Source organism: Ischnura elegans, chromosome 5, assembly GCF_921293095.1.
Source record: "Ischnura elegans chromosome 5, ioIscEleg1.1, whole genome shotgun sequence".
Taxonomy (NCBI): Eukaryota; Metazoa; Arthropoda; class Insecta; order Odonata; family Coenagrionidae; genus Ischnura; species Ischnura elegans.
In genome coordinates, this window is record NC_060250.1 from 25,241,563 (window position 1) to 25,253,985 (window position 12,423).

The 12,423-nt window shown below is 40.2% G+C and overlaps 1 protein-coding gene across 3 annotated transcripts in view; it reads left to right on the plus strand.

Annotated features, from left to right (window-relative positions):
- The window catches only part of LOC124158599, a 176,338-nt gene that overhangs the window by 156,166 nt on the left and 7,749 nt on the right, over positions 1 to 12,423 (plus strand). For 2 of the 3 annotated variants that reach the window (XM_046533758.1, XM_046533760.1), the window contains 2 exons: positions 4,063 to 4,208; positions 6,954 to 7,351. In XM_046533758.1, coding sequence (XP_046389714.1) covers positions 4,063 to 4,208; positions 6,954 to 7,351 — 544 coding nt within the window. The remainder of the gene's footprint in view (positions 1 to 4,062; positions 4,209 to 6,953; positions 7,352 to 12,423) is intronic. The other variant, XM_046533759.1, reaches the window with a different exon arrangement.

A 12,423-nucleotide genomic window follows, 5' to 3' on the forward strand; every position in this document is an offset into this window, starting at 1 on the left:
GATCTTTCATTTATTTAAATACTCATATATATTTATCAGCTCGCGTGGAGGGTTCCGAAGAACTCAATGTCATTTGTTATAAATTAAAACCCCAAATTAGGTCTTTATTTACAGTCAATAACATTACTTCACGTGAAGCCTCCTGGACCCTGATTGTTTTGGAGTCAATTACATATTGCCTTATAGCCTTCTGCTTGGCAATCTCGTAGAGTCACCCGTGTCTTTATACGGTAAAAATTTCATTACTATTGGTCTTTTAACCGTAGTTTGATAATTCTTTGGCTTAAAAACGCATCTCTAGAGAACTGTACATATCCCCAGCCACTTATTCAAATACTGATGCCTGAATGAATCATGAACATGGAGACGTTTGCTTTTGCATTCAATGTTCTCCAACATAAACACACTTAAACTACCATGACTATGAGGGAACTTTTCCTGGTTCTTTCAATCTGTCTTGCGGAGTGACTGGACTCACTCTCTCTCCTCTTCGGCGTCAGGGGACGTCCTCAGAATACTTGAAGTATTTCGGTCCACCTTGCGGCCTATCCCTCACTTCGAGATATTTGATGTTATTTGAATGAGAAATCGAAAGGTTTTTTTTTCAAGGAAACTTAGTAACACTGGAGTGAAATAGGGCATATGATATGAAAACGTAATAAAGAGTGTAATCATAGAGTGATCCAAATGCTATAATTAAGCAGTGGCATTTATTACTTTTTAAGTTACCAAATACATGCGATAAAATATTATATAAATCTATTAAGTAATAAAAATACAAGCGATTCTCCAGCTTGTACGCGGGCGTGCAATTCGTTCAACCGTGTACCCTACTCGCACGAAGGCCAACCGTATTTCACGTTCAAACACAGGCATCTTGAACCCTCTACTAACCCGTCATTCTTCACGACTTTTTACCAGTGGCGGATACAGATGGGGGCGCGCCCCCCTTTGTGGGGCCGCCCGTATTGCCAAACATTGCAGAACCACAATTTTAACTTTTTTACATCATAAGATGACATTGTCTTGTATTTTTGCAAAATCACTTTAATTAAAACCTTCTTAAACTTTGAATGTGACTTGATTATTTTTATTGCGTTAAAAGTAAATGTAACTCAAGGTATCTTTTGCGCCCCCCCCCCCCCCCTTGAGTTTTTTCTGTATCCGCTACTGTTTTTTACCCTGGCCGCCTTCACCTCCTTTTATACTTCATGTGAATTATGGACGTCCCCTTGCCTGATGTATTCGCTCCGAACGTACACGGGAAGATCCAGGATAAGTTCCCAGTCAGTAAATGTCTTTAGTAACAATCGGATCACTCATTCACCCGACCGACCAACCCTCACACACGTGGTCCTATCCCCCGCTGAACACATCCCTTCCTCAGCGAAACATAAAGAAACGAGCGATCAGGATGGAGCAGAGGATCCCACCACACAGCGAGGGAAAATCCCGAATATTGCACATTTGATGAAAATTTTCGAGAGAAGCGCGTTGACATGAGTTATTCTTTGCCGAGATTGACATAAATTCATCAACGGTAGACAGGGATTCCTTGCGTTAAAAAAGGCTCCAGATTTTTCGAGGGACAAATACGATAGATTTTGATGTAAAAAGAATTTTTTTAAATAGATGCATACGACCCATATCCGAGCCGAGATTTGTATTGGAAGATACAGGAACTCGGTACAGTGCGGGATTGGAAACCGATAGACATTTTCCTCTCTCGTATGATCGCTGATGGGAATTGGAAAAAAAATCAAACGGTATATGTACTCACGTAGTCCTCAACGTCAAATAGATGTCATGGCTTGCGATGAATCACATACGACAAGGTTAAATAATGAGCATTGGATGATTGTGTGAGTGGCTGGAGCAGAGTCCAAGTGGAAAAAGGCGACTCGAGTCAAGCGGCAGACAGTGTCAAGGTGAACGTGGTAGATATTGAACAAAATGAGGAGTGATCGCCCCCATGAACCAGTCATAGAATTTTTTAAATTTTTATTTTATAAATGGACCAATTGATTGGAAAAAAGTAGAAAAAATGAACAATTGGCCACCTCCATACAGCAGTCAATGCAAAGAGAGGTCATTATTTTTTCTTGAATCAAACTCGCAAATCCCCCTCATTTGCAAATTCCGTTTTCCTCGTCAGAGGACAACTGCTTGAGCGGACAATATATTTTGACCAAAGTTATGGCGGCTAAAGACATGTTTTGTTAAAAATGTTCTGAAAAACTTGCAATGATGAAAGAAAAAAAAATTGGTCAGATTAAATTAGAACAGCTAGTAGCAACAAAATCAAAATCTCACGAACAGTACAAGAAAAATCATCCATCGAACTTTTTTCAATAGAATAAAAATTCATTTCTAGATAAATTTTCATCGAACTTTACTACCTGGAGCCTACTTCCCAGTACTGGGTCCTTTTATTTGTAACGGGAAAACAGCCATATAATTGAACGGAATAATTTTATGTAACAAGAGCTCTGCGATAGTGAGACGATCGAGTACATGGTAATGTTTGTCAGAAAAGTTGACCGTTGAAAGTGAATTTCACGTAAATAACGCATTTCCAAAGTTGATTCCACAAGAATGTTAATGATTCTGGATAAAAAAGCTCATGCGATTAATTTCGCCAATACATAACCGTTTACAAGCTGCTAAAGTCATTCGAGGAAACAAGATCATCATTACCCATAAAAACAAATTGGCAAAGCAAAACAACCACATTAACTATTTCGTCAGTCATACGTAGTTCTTGCACTGAATTACCAGGGAACCAGGCACGCAAGGTACAATCTATGACAGAACCCTGAAGGCCTTCACAGCGTCATATGATTCGCAATCCAACAGTTACAGAGTTTCGAGGTACATTTATTGGTATCCATACTTCACCACACCGCCATCCATACTTCACAAAGACCCTCGCTACCACCATCAGTCACCATTAAAATATAAGAATGCTATCACCAGTTGAATTCATCTCTCACCATTTCATTTCAACATACTTATCTTTTGATTCCTCTGACTAGGCTGAGTATGAGTGATACTTCACTAGTATTTAAAATTACTTATTTCTAAATACTTGGCTTGCGGAAATTTCGTGAGTTCCTCAAGGATGTGACAGTGTGGTACTTCAAAATTCATTCCGAAACTCACAATGCACTGAATAAGTAATTATTTTTTATCAGAAAACATTTTAAAATTTTAAATTTTTCGGAGAAATACATTTAAAAAATTGGAACTTTAGGGTTTAATTATCACATTTTCAATTCGAATGTAATCGATGGGAAAAAATATATCCCTCGGAAACTTTCTAACGTGCTAATGGCCATACCTGCCGAGTAATAGGTTCTATATCTTGATAAACAAGCTGAGAGCCTACAATCAATAACTGCTATACATTTCCCAAAAGTATTTGCAGTGTTTTGTTCATATCACCAATTCATAAGTGTACCAATGTTTTAATTAAAATACCATTTTATGATTCATAAAAAGGAACAGTTAGTCATTGGATAATTATCTCATTCATTCACCTCTTTCATTGGCATGCTTATTCACCGACTTCAGCGTACCTTTTCTCACATGTCATAAAAGGTGTAACAAACTAATTAAAGGAGGACAATTCTGCTCAATATAATCGACAATAACATGTTTTGGCCAAAACATACAAAAACCTAACTATTTTCAAGATAAAAACTCCTCATAACAAAATATTCGGGTAGACTTTTGAATTTTTTAACATACCATTATCCAAGATTTAACAGATTTCTGATATATTTATATCATAACGGCGTCACACAAAATACCATGTTTTGACAATTTCCACAAGTAGAAGCGCAATATTGCAGACGTAATAAATTGCATAGATTCCATATGTTTACACCTTTCCACGCAAGCGTACCAGAAAACACCCCATTACGAGATCTTTAACTTCTAACGTGAAACTGGTGACAACCCCAATCCCCCCACAGAATTCGCCTAGGGGTAGAGGGGAATTTTTTAGCAGAATACTGATAACCTCTTCTTTTTTTTCCATCACGCTCAACCCCCTCGCAGCTACCGCGTGGTGGCAGTGGTGGCGGGTAACACAGGGGCCGTGACCCTCGAGGGCCTGCAGGCGGACAGACAGTACCAGGTGACGGTGGCTGCCGTGAGAGCGGGCCGCAAGTTCCGAAGCAGACCCGTCGTCTTCCGGACCCTGGGTGAGACTACCTTCCTCATTTCCATCTAAGGAAGGTTTCTCCACGTGAAGAATGAGTGTCACCTCACGAGTCATTAGAACTCAGAAGTGACTCACCTTAATCCCATTGTGACAGAGACCAACCCAGTGCATCCGCCCTGTCAACAACTTATCCAGGCAGAACTTAACCAAACATGACCCAGATCAATGAGTGAAATTGCACTGGGTGGTGAGGATAGACAATAGAATCCACTCTTAAAGGCATAGGCGGATCTAGGGGGGGAGGAGCACGGGGGCACGTCCCCCCCTTCCCCAGACCCTTAAAAAGTATGCAAAGTTTTTAATACGGTCCCATTATCATTGCGTTCATTTTGTATTACGAGGTATCCTTGTGCCCCCACACCCAAAATCCTGGATACGGCCTTGCTTGTACCCCCTCCCCCCCCCCCCGAAAGAAATCCTGGATCCGCCCCTGCTTAAAGGTAAATATATATTTTATCATACAGGGATGCTGACATACAAAAAATATTGGGGGGCCCAAACCGGGGATCTTGCCCCGGGAAATTTTATAAGTAGTGAGTTTTAAGTTTTTTAAGCATTTTATAAGAGTCATATGATCAACAGTGGAACCCTGATAACTCCAATCTCGATATCTGGACACTCCGGGGAAAATCGACAAGCCTGACACATTTTTTCTTCACGCACATAACGAATTTTTGAGGGGGCTCGGACCCCCTCAGGCCCAATTGAGTCGGCGCCACTGTTATTATATGAATAATTTAAAGGACTTTTCGGCATACCAACTGCGGAGAGGCACATATAGGTGGTCAGCAAAGCAAAAGGAAGCTAAAGGGATCGAAGTGGCACATACCTGGAGAACAGCGTCTGTGCAGGAGCAGCAGCGTCTCGCGTTCGGCTCAACCGTGGTGCCCGTACCCAAAACCAACGTAGTCTCAGTTGGTTTTTTTTTCGGTGGCGGCTTATATAGCCCCACCGTATCACCGTGCACTTGCACATCCCCATTGCATCCGTGGCGCTTAGTCGCCGGGCCCTCGTAAACTAGGGGGTTGATCGCGAGCCACGACCTTGCAGAAGGAGGCCGTCCCACTGCCGAGGTGTACGGCTCAAAAAGTTCCATACATAACAGCCCAAACTACGAATCAATCATAAAATGGGACTTTTTGTAGTCCATGTGACTGTGAATAGGCCTCATAACATTCCTTGCTATTGGCTTCAATTACGAATGAAATAAGTTTTTCTCAACCTACCTAGTTGAGCCACTTTCATCTATCGTTAACTTGGAGACACTCTTATCCCGTTTACGGCTCCATATTTACGCTAAGGAAAGCAAGTAAAGATGTTATGAACGAGAAATTAATTTTGCATTTTCAATAGATATTTGTTTCAAAGCATTTTTTAAGAAAGATGTTGGAAAAATTGTGTTTTTAGAGTTTAGTATAAGCTTACAGGTTAAAAAAATAACCTGTAACGGCGAGTACCAGAAATATTGCTCTCTTCAGGGATCAAATCTAAACAAATATAGGTAATCAACCGAGAAATCTTAGATCGTTAACGGTGCGATAAACAATCAAACGATTCGTAGTGGTATTTAACATCGGTTGAGTTGCATATCTTTTAGGAAACAACCGAATGGCTGTGACACACAAGAGATGAAGAAATGAGCGACAAAAATACACTAAATTGATGATAAGTACAAATGATGAATTGACAGTTTATTGAGGTAAGTCATTTCGTAAAAAAATATACTTTCCTCTAGAATGCTGGATGAGGCTATTAAAAGACCAAACGAGAATTTTAGATCTTTTTTCAAACGGAAGCAAACACTTTAGTGAGACAATAATAAATGAATTGGATTTTTACTTACCTAGTAATGGCACAATACATGTGGTGCATTGGATAGTTGAATATATGAAATATTTGGATATTTAAAAATAAGAAATATTCATTACCGCAGTAACTGTGCCCAATTTCTCTGAGTCCACTCATCAATAGCAGGGGAATCATAGCCTTACGAGAGCGAGCAATAAGCTCTCTCGAACTCATTAGCCCTAGTTTTGGCTCGAGAGCCTAACTGCCTGAAAGACTTACTGGAAGGATGAAACTAAGAACCTGCCAAGGATAAGGACAAGCATACCACTTACGATGATAGCTCTACAGCAGGATTTCCAGCATGCCAGTCCTGAATCAAATGATACTTGACCAAGCATATTATCGAGAATCTAAGGACTAACGCAAGGTCAAGTATAGAGTGATCAAACATCAGCACCTGACCTTGTAGGCTGCCTCAATAGGCTTGTGGGAGTATTAGGACACCAGCTGTAAACAAAATAATAATAAAGATAAAAGCATAAAGGACAAGTGCGTACTGAATCCCACCTAGAATTTATTAAGTCTCTTATTATCCTGGGAAAAAATAAATTTTTACATCTATCAGTTCGGTAATGTGTCTCTCTTAATTTATCGCTTCTGTTAGGCCTATAGATAAGGCGGAGACCTAAATAGCTAAGATGCTGTTCTCCGAGTCCCTCTGAAAGATGTATTTTCATAATCGTTCAAGCAATCTAAGTGTAGCAAGTAGCCTCCGAGTCTCTAGCGACTTCCGGTCTAATTAGTTTAAAAGCTGTGTAATGCTTTCTATTAGCTCGTTGCAGTTTTGTCGACTTGCGCTGCTTACGGCATTTTGTTCGCCATTGGAAGAGATTCATTAATGGGAACAAGGCATAAGATGCACTATCTCTTTCTTCAGCAGCAGCGCCGCCCCCGCCGTCCGTGGGGCAGCCACCGCCTCCGCCGCCCTACCCCCGCTCCAACCAGCAGGGTTACGGGGCGGGGGGCCGCATGGTTGCGGCCACCGGTGGGACGTTCCAGGTGCGCGGCATCGAGGTGTGCATCGTGCTGCTGGTGCTGGCCGTGTGGGCGGGCGCCATCGCGCTCTTCTTCAACCGATGGGGCAAGATCCGCATGTTACTCCCCTACCAGCCCGACTACAAGGAGCAGATGAAGGCGGCGGCTGCGGCCGCAGCGGCCGGGCCAGTGCCTGGGGCCGTGCCGGGAGGGCAGCTTCCACCGGGAGCCCTCGGCACGCCGGGGGGACAGCCCTCGTCCATTTCCTGCCCGCAGGCAGCCGGGCAGTCTTGTTCGCAGGTATATATGTGTGACTATACGAGAAATCCACCTTGATAAAACGACCTCGTAAAAGATAACCTACCAAGTTGATGCCAACGGTCCATATGAATATGCTGGGTGGTGAAAAATTGTGTCACGAAATTTTATCCCTCGATAGTTGATGCGAGCGGATGAGGACCCAGGGTGGGTCTTCAGAGGGGTACATTGGATACGAAACCCTAGGGCGGGCTCGCTAGGTTACTCTCCTGAGCCGAGGTCTGGAAGCGTTACATATCACCTCTGCACCGCAGAAGGGAAAGGAAGGAAAAAGGAAGGAGGCGCCGCCGCGAAAGGAACCCGACGACGCCTCCTGGGACAGGATCGGGAAGGAAGGGAAGAGGAATCCCGCACCGTCAAATAGGCGGGCGGGTCCTACCACTTGCGAAACCTGGAAAAACCATTACTGTGCCAGCGATTTTAGAGGTTTATCCTATGAGGAAGAATAATCAAATCGCTAGATCTTGAGAGGGGTACAATACACAAGGTTTGGGAACCAAGTACCAAAAACCTTCTCGCCCAGTCATCTTTGGTAGGGGTATGGGGAGGAAGGAGGAAATGGAACGGAAGCGCCGCGCCGTCGCGATGTGAGCCCGACGACGCCTTCAGGGTAAGGACAGAAAGAAAGGGATAGGGACCCCACGTCGTCATTAGGGCGAAGTGGGCCACCACTAGCGAAACCATAGATGTATCTACGGAAGGGACAGATTTTTCTGAGAAGAGGGAAAATCTTTCGTAGAACATTTTTTTCAATTCTTTCAAGTGGATACATCGCGATGCAGTAGGCAAAGCATTCGAAGTCATGAGTTGTCCAGAGCATCCGGTAATAGGGTAAACTCGCCGCCAATCGGAACGCTTGGCTCGTAGTTTTAAAATTAAAAATGGTGCGTTTTCGACCTAAACATAATCGGTAATTTTAGTTCATACTGGCATCAGCTATCGAGGGTTAAAATTTCGCGACACAATTATTCTCCACCGCGTAATTCAGATAGAAATGGAAATACAGAATTTCCAACACGTCGCACTTTCAAATGGCTTTAATCCCAGCCTTCTATTTCAATAAAACAGCATCTCCAGATGAAAGGTTTTGCGATTCCCGCCTAGGTAGGCACTCCTTGCTCAGGGCATGAACCTGTGAAATCGCAAATTGTTAATATGTTCCAAACCACGATGTTAAAGGTCAACGTACGACTGTTTTCGGAGATATGCTAACTAAAAAATGACTTCAAGAGTTCGCTTTAATGACACCACCTGGAGTGTAAGGAGTAAGTGAAAACAATGTCAAAGCTGCAGAGTATGATGATCTCGCTTTGGGACGCCCATGTGCTATCAAACAGACGCAGATTGAAAAATTAACCGGGGCTAATAAATATCTGTGCAAGCATGCTCGACAGCTGTCATTGAACACCAGGTTATTAATAAAAGAAATATTTTTTTTAATAATACACAGCGAGGCTAACAACGGCTGATACGTTAAAAAGTGACATTTTTTCCAGCAAAAAGTGCGAATCACCGATAATAGTTGTATCCTGAAGCTATGCAAAACGCTTACCATTGATACCACATTGGTCGAAAATTAGGGGTACATCAAGCCTCCTTCCGGAGTCTAAGAGAGAATCTCTCAGTGTTCGGGTACATATTTACGTACATATGCTCTTGATTTCATATTTTACCCGAAGAAGAAGATGAAGTGTCATTGAAATCCTGATAGGGATTGAAGTTGATTTTAAATGATAGTACATTTCAAATTTTCTCTCCTCACATTGAAGCAACAATATTTTCATATTAAAATGGAAAAAATAAAATTATAGAGCAAGTCCAACTTCGTACCTGGGTACTTGGGCCAACTCAGTTCAATCTCTATAATAGAAAATAACAAAATTTGCTTCTTAAGGTTCATTGAGTTTCACAAGATCTGGGTTTCAAAGAAATATCTTCGCAGTGAAACTTGAGGTGTTCCTAGTAAAATGCAGAGAGCCCAACAATGTAAATATATATTGCAATTTCCCACCATGAAGAGGTTTGACACATTAAAGCCTGTTATCATTAGTAGTAGAAACTCCTTGATGCAATTTTGAGAGGTCCATTATTTAAAAATGGATCATGCTGATGACTTGGTACTTCCAACGTCAGAAACAGTTCTAATAATACTCTACTAATCTCATAATGAAGGCATTATATTTCATGAAAATATCGTACAGCTTGATTAAAACAATGGAGGTCTTTGCATATAGCTTAGAATTGAATATTAATAAATATAATAAACTACAAACAAGATGAATGTAATTCAAAATATTTAACTTTTTTAATGAATAATCAACAGTCAAGTAATCATGGAGATTTGAATGAACAGGAAAAAGAATGGAAAGAAACAGTTGAACTGACACTGTATGAAGTGGCTATTATGAATTCAAAAAATAAAATACCATACAACTGCAAAGGTATGTGGCAAAAGTCATCCAAAAGGTGGAAGAGCCAGACAACCTGAACTGCAATCCAAAAATACATGATGATGATCACACCAGAATGTGCCTTCTCACACTCTGACTAGTGGTGAAGACATGCAGTCCGATTCAGGAATTGGTAACTTTAAATATATGTTGACAGTTAACAATTGCATATTGCACGCTGAGTGTCAAGACGTACTGCACAAACATTCCACGGAGGAACAATCACTCGCCTGGATCTGGACCCAAACCAAGACCTTATGACAGCAAACAAAAAAGCCTTATCTTGAGCCAACTGTCCAATTGACATGATTTTTTTTTCCATTTTCCTTCTAATTTATGAGAATTCAGCAATCCTTTTATCCCTTTACACCTTTTTATTCCCTGTCCTCCCCGTAATCATAACACCTGATGATATCTAGTTTTAAAAGAAGTTTAAAATTAAGATCAAATGAAGCATTAAGAGTACTACTTTTATCATGAGTTCACCATAAAAGAATTTATTAAAAGTCATTGTAAAACTGGAAAAAATTCTGAATTTGATATCAAAGATTTGGTGATTAACTATTTAGTGCTACAAATTGGGTAGTTGTTTTGCTATTCAATGACCCCAAAATAATCCAAGGAAATCTACTCACATGCATTCATCGCAATGCTTTCTTACAAAACGTCCATGAACAGTGGACAATTGGACATGGTGTTTCTCCAGGAATTTTCTCAGCTTATCATCTTAACTCATGCTCATCTTCAACTTCTTCCTGACAATCCCGACTGCCAAAAAAAAAGAAAGCGGCAATCTGGCAGTCATTTGCAGATGATCAGCAATCCGAGGACAGTTTCCTCTAGATGGAGCAGCAATGGAATCAAAGAAATGAAGAACGACGGATGGGGGAGTGGGTGTCTAATCTAAGCTTTCCATCCCTCCCTCCCACACGCTGAAGACCAATCAGATCCAATGAGGCGACCATGGAGGATGGGGAACAGTTTATATCAAGAGAAAACAGGTTTTTGAAAAAAAAATATTTCTCCCCCAAGCAATATCCACCATAACCTCATCAACGCTAGGTTACAGTACAAAGCTTTAGCTGTAAGCTATTCCTTGTACAAAATCTCTGTAGTGTATCGTTTTTAAGACCAACTTCTACCCAGCTTGAGACCCTCATTTCCCTTAAATCTCTGCTTGGTTTAATTTATTAGAAAATAGAAAAAAATATGTTTCCAACTGCACTAACATGTGATAACTGTATACCAGTTACCAATACCTGTTATTCCTGATAACTACAGGGTTTCAGTGGAGCTTACTCCGTCAATCGATTGCTCTTGGCCATAAAATGCCTAATATCTAAAAAAATCATTCCATCCTGGCGTAACTTGAATAACTAGTTCAGAAAATAGTAAATGCAAAATTTGAGTCAGAATGAATGAAGAATGGTAAGTCATAATTGTATTCTGACATATGATTTTTGGACGAAATTTCAAATACAATTATATGGCTCAAATTTTACATGGACGATTTTTTGGACAAGAAATTCAAGATAGACCTGGATGTTTTTTTGAGTTACTACTTTGAGGTTTGGAGTGGTCGAAATGTTGGAAAACACCCATAAAATAACTTAATCACTGCATCTTTTAGGTTTTCATCGCATTGGCAAGGCCATAATGGTATTCTTAGCATAATGTTATTTGTCTCTCCTACCTCTAGAGTCGTAACTTTATGTAAACCAACTACACACACCTAACATTTTCCTCCATCTATTTCATATCTCACATTAAAGTCCACTTGTGAGTAGAACATAGTTCTCAATATACAAGATCTTATTAGAAAGCAGTAAACGTTTCTACAGAAAAACTTGATAAAGATTTTAGCAAGAGTTCAGTTAAAATCTCTCTCATCATGAAAGATTGTGTTACCAAGGTTCCAATTATAACAGGTGAGGGCTAAAAATTGGAAAGAGAGTCCTGAAATGGCATTTACAAATTCATGGCAGGGGTATGAATTCTACAGCTTAAAAATAAAAGTGTTGTTTACATTGAAAGACATTGTTGGCAATATAACCTATATATAATATAACCTGATTTCAACTGAGCATTTATTAAAATTTATTTTATGGTTAGCTAATTGACTTCATAGCTTAAACTAGGGGGTAGATTGTAAACAGCTAGATGTGAAAACATATCCAATATTTTTTAACACTTCCATTGCTACCAGTTTTATCTCCAGAAGAATTCCACTTGAATCAATGAGGTTAAAAAATCAATTTTAGAGCACTTTGAAAACCCAATACGGGCCAATGAATATTTTGATTCCATGTTTAAAAAATGTTATGGTGCCTATCCAAATGATAACAATTTATCGTTTTTTCTAGGAGAGATGAAGTATGTATGATAAAAATTCCAATACAAGTCTAATACCATTTTAGGCTATAGCCTTTGATCATTATCAAGCAGATGGGTTGTGAAAATTATGGAAGTGAGAGCATCAAAATGCCAATTGATCCATATAGATCTCAGTCAGATTTAAATCACCTTAGGTGTATTTCTTCTAATTTTTTAATCAAAAGCTTGAAGATATAATCAATGGATACGTTCATGAAATTGACGGAAAAT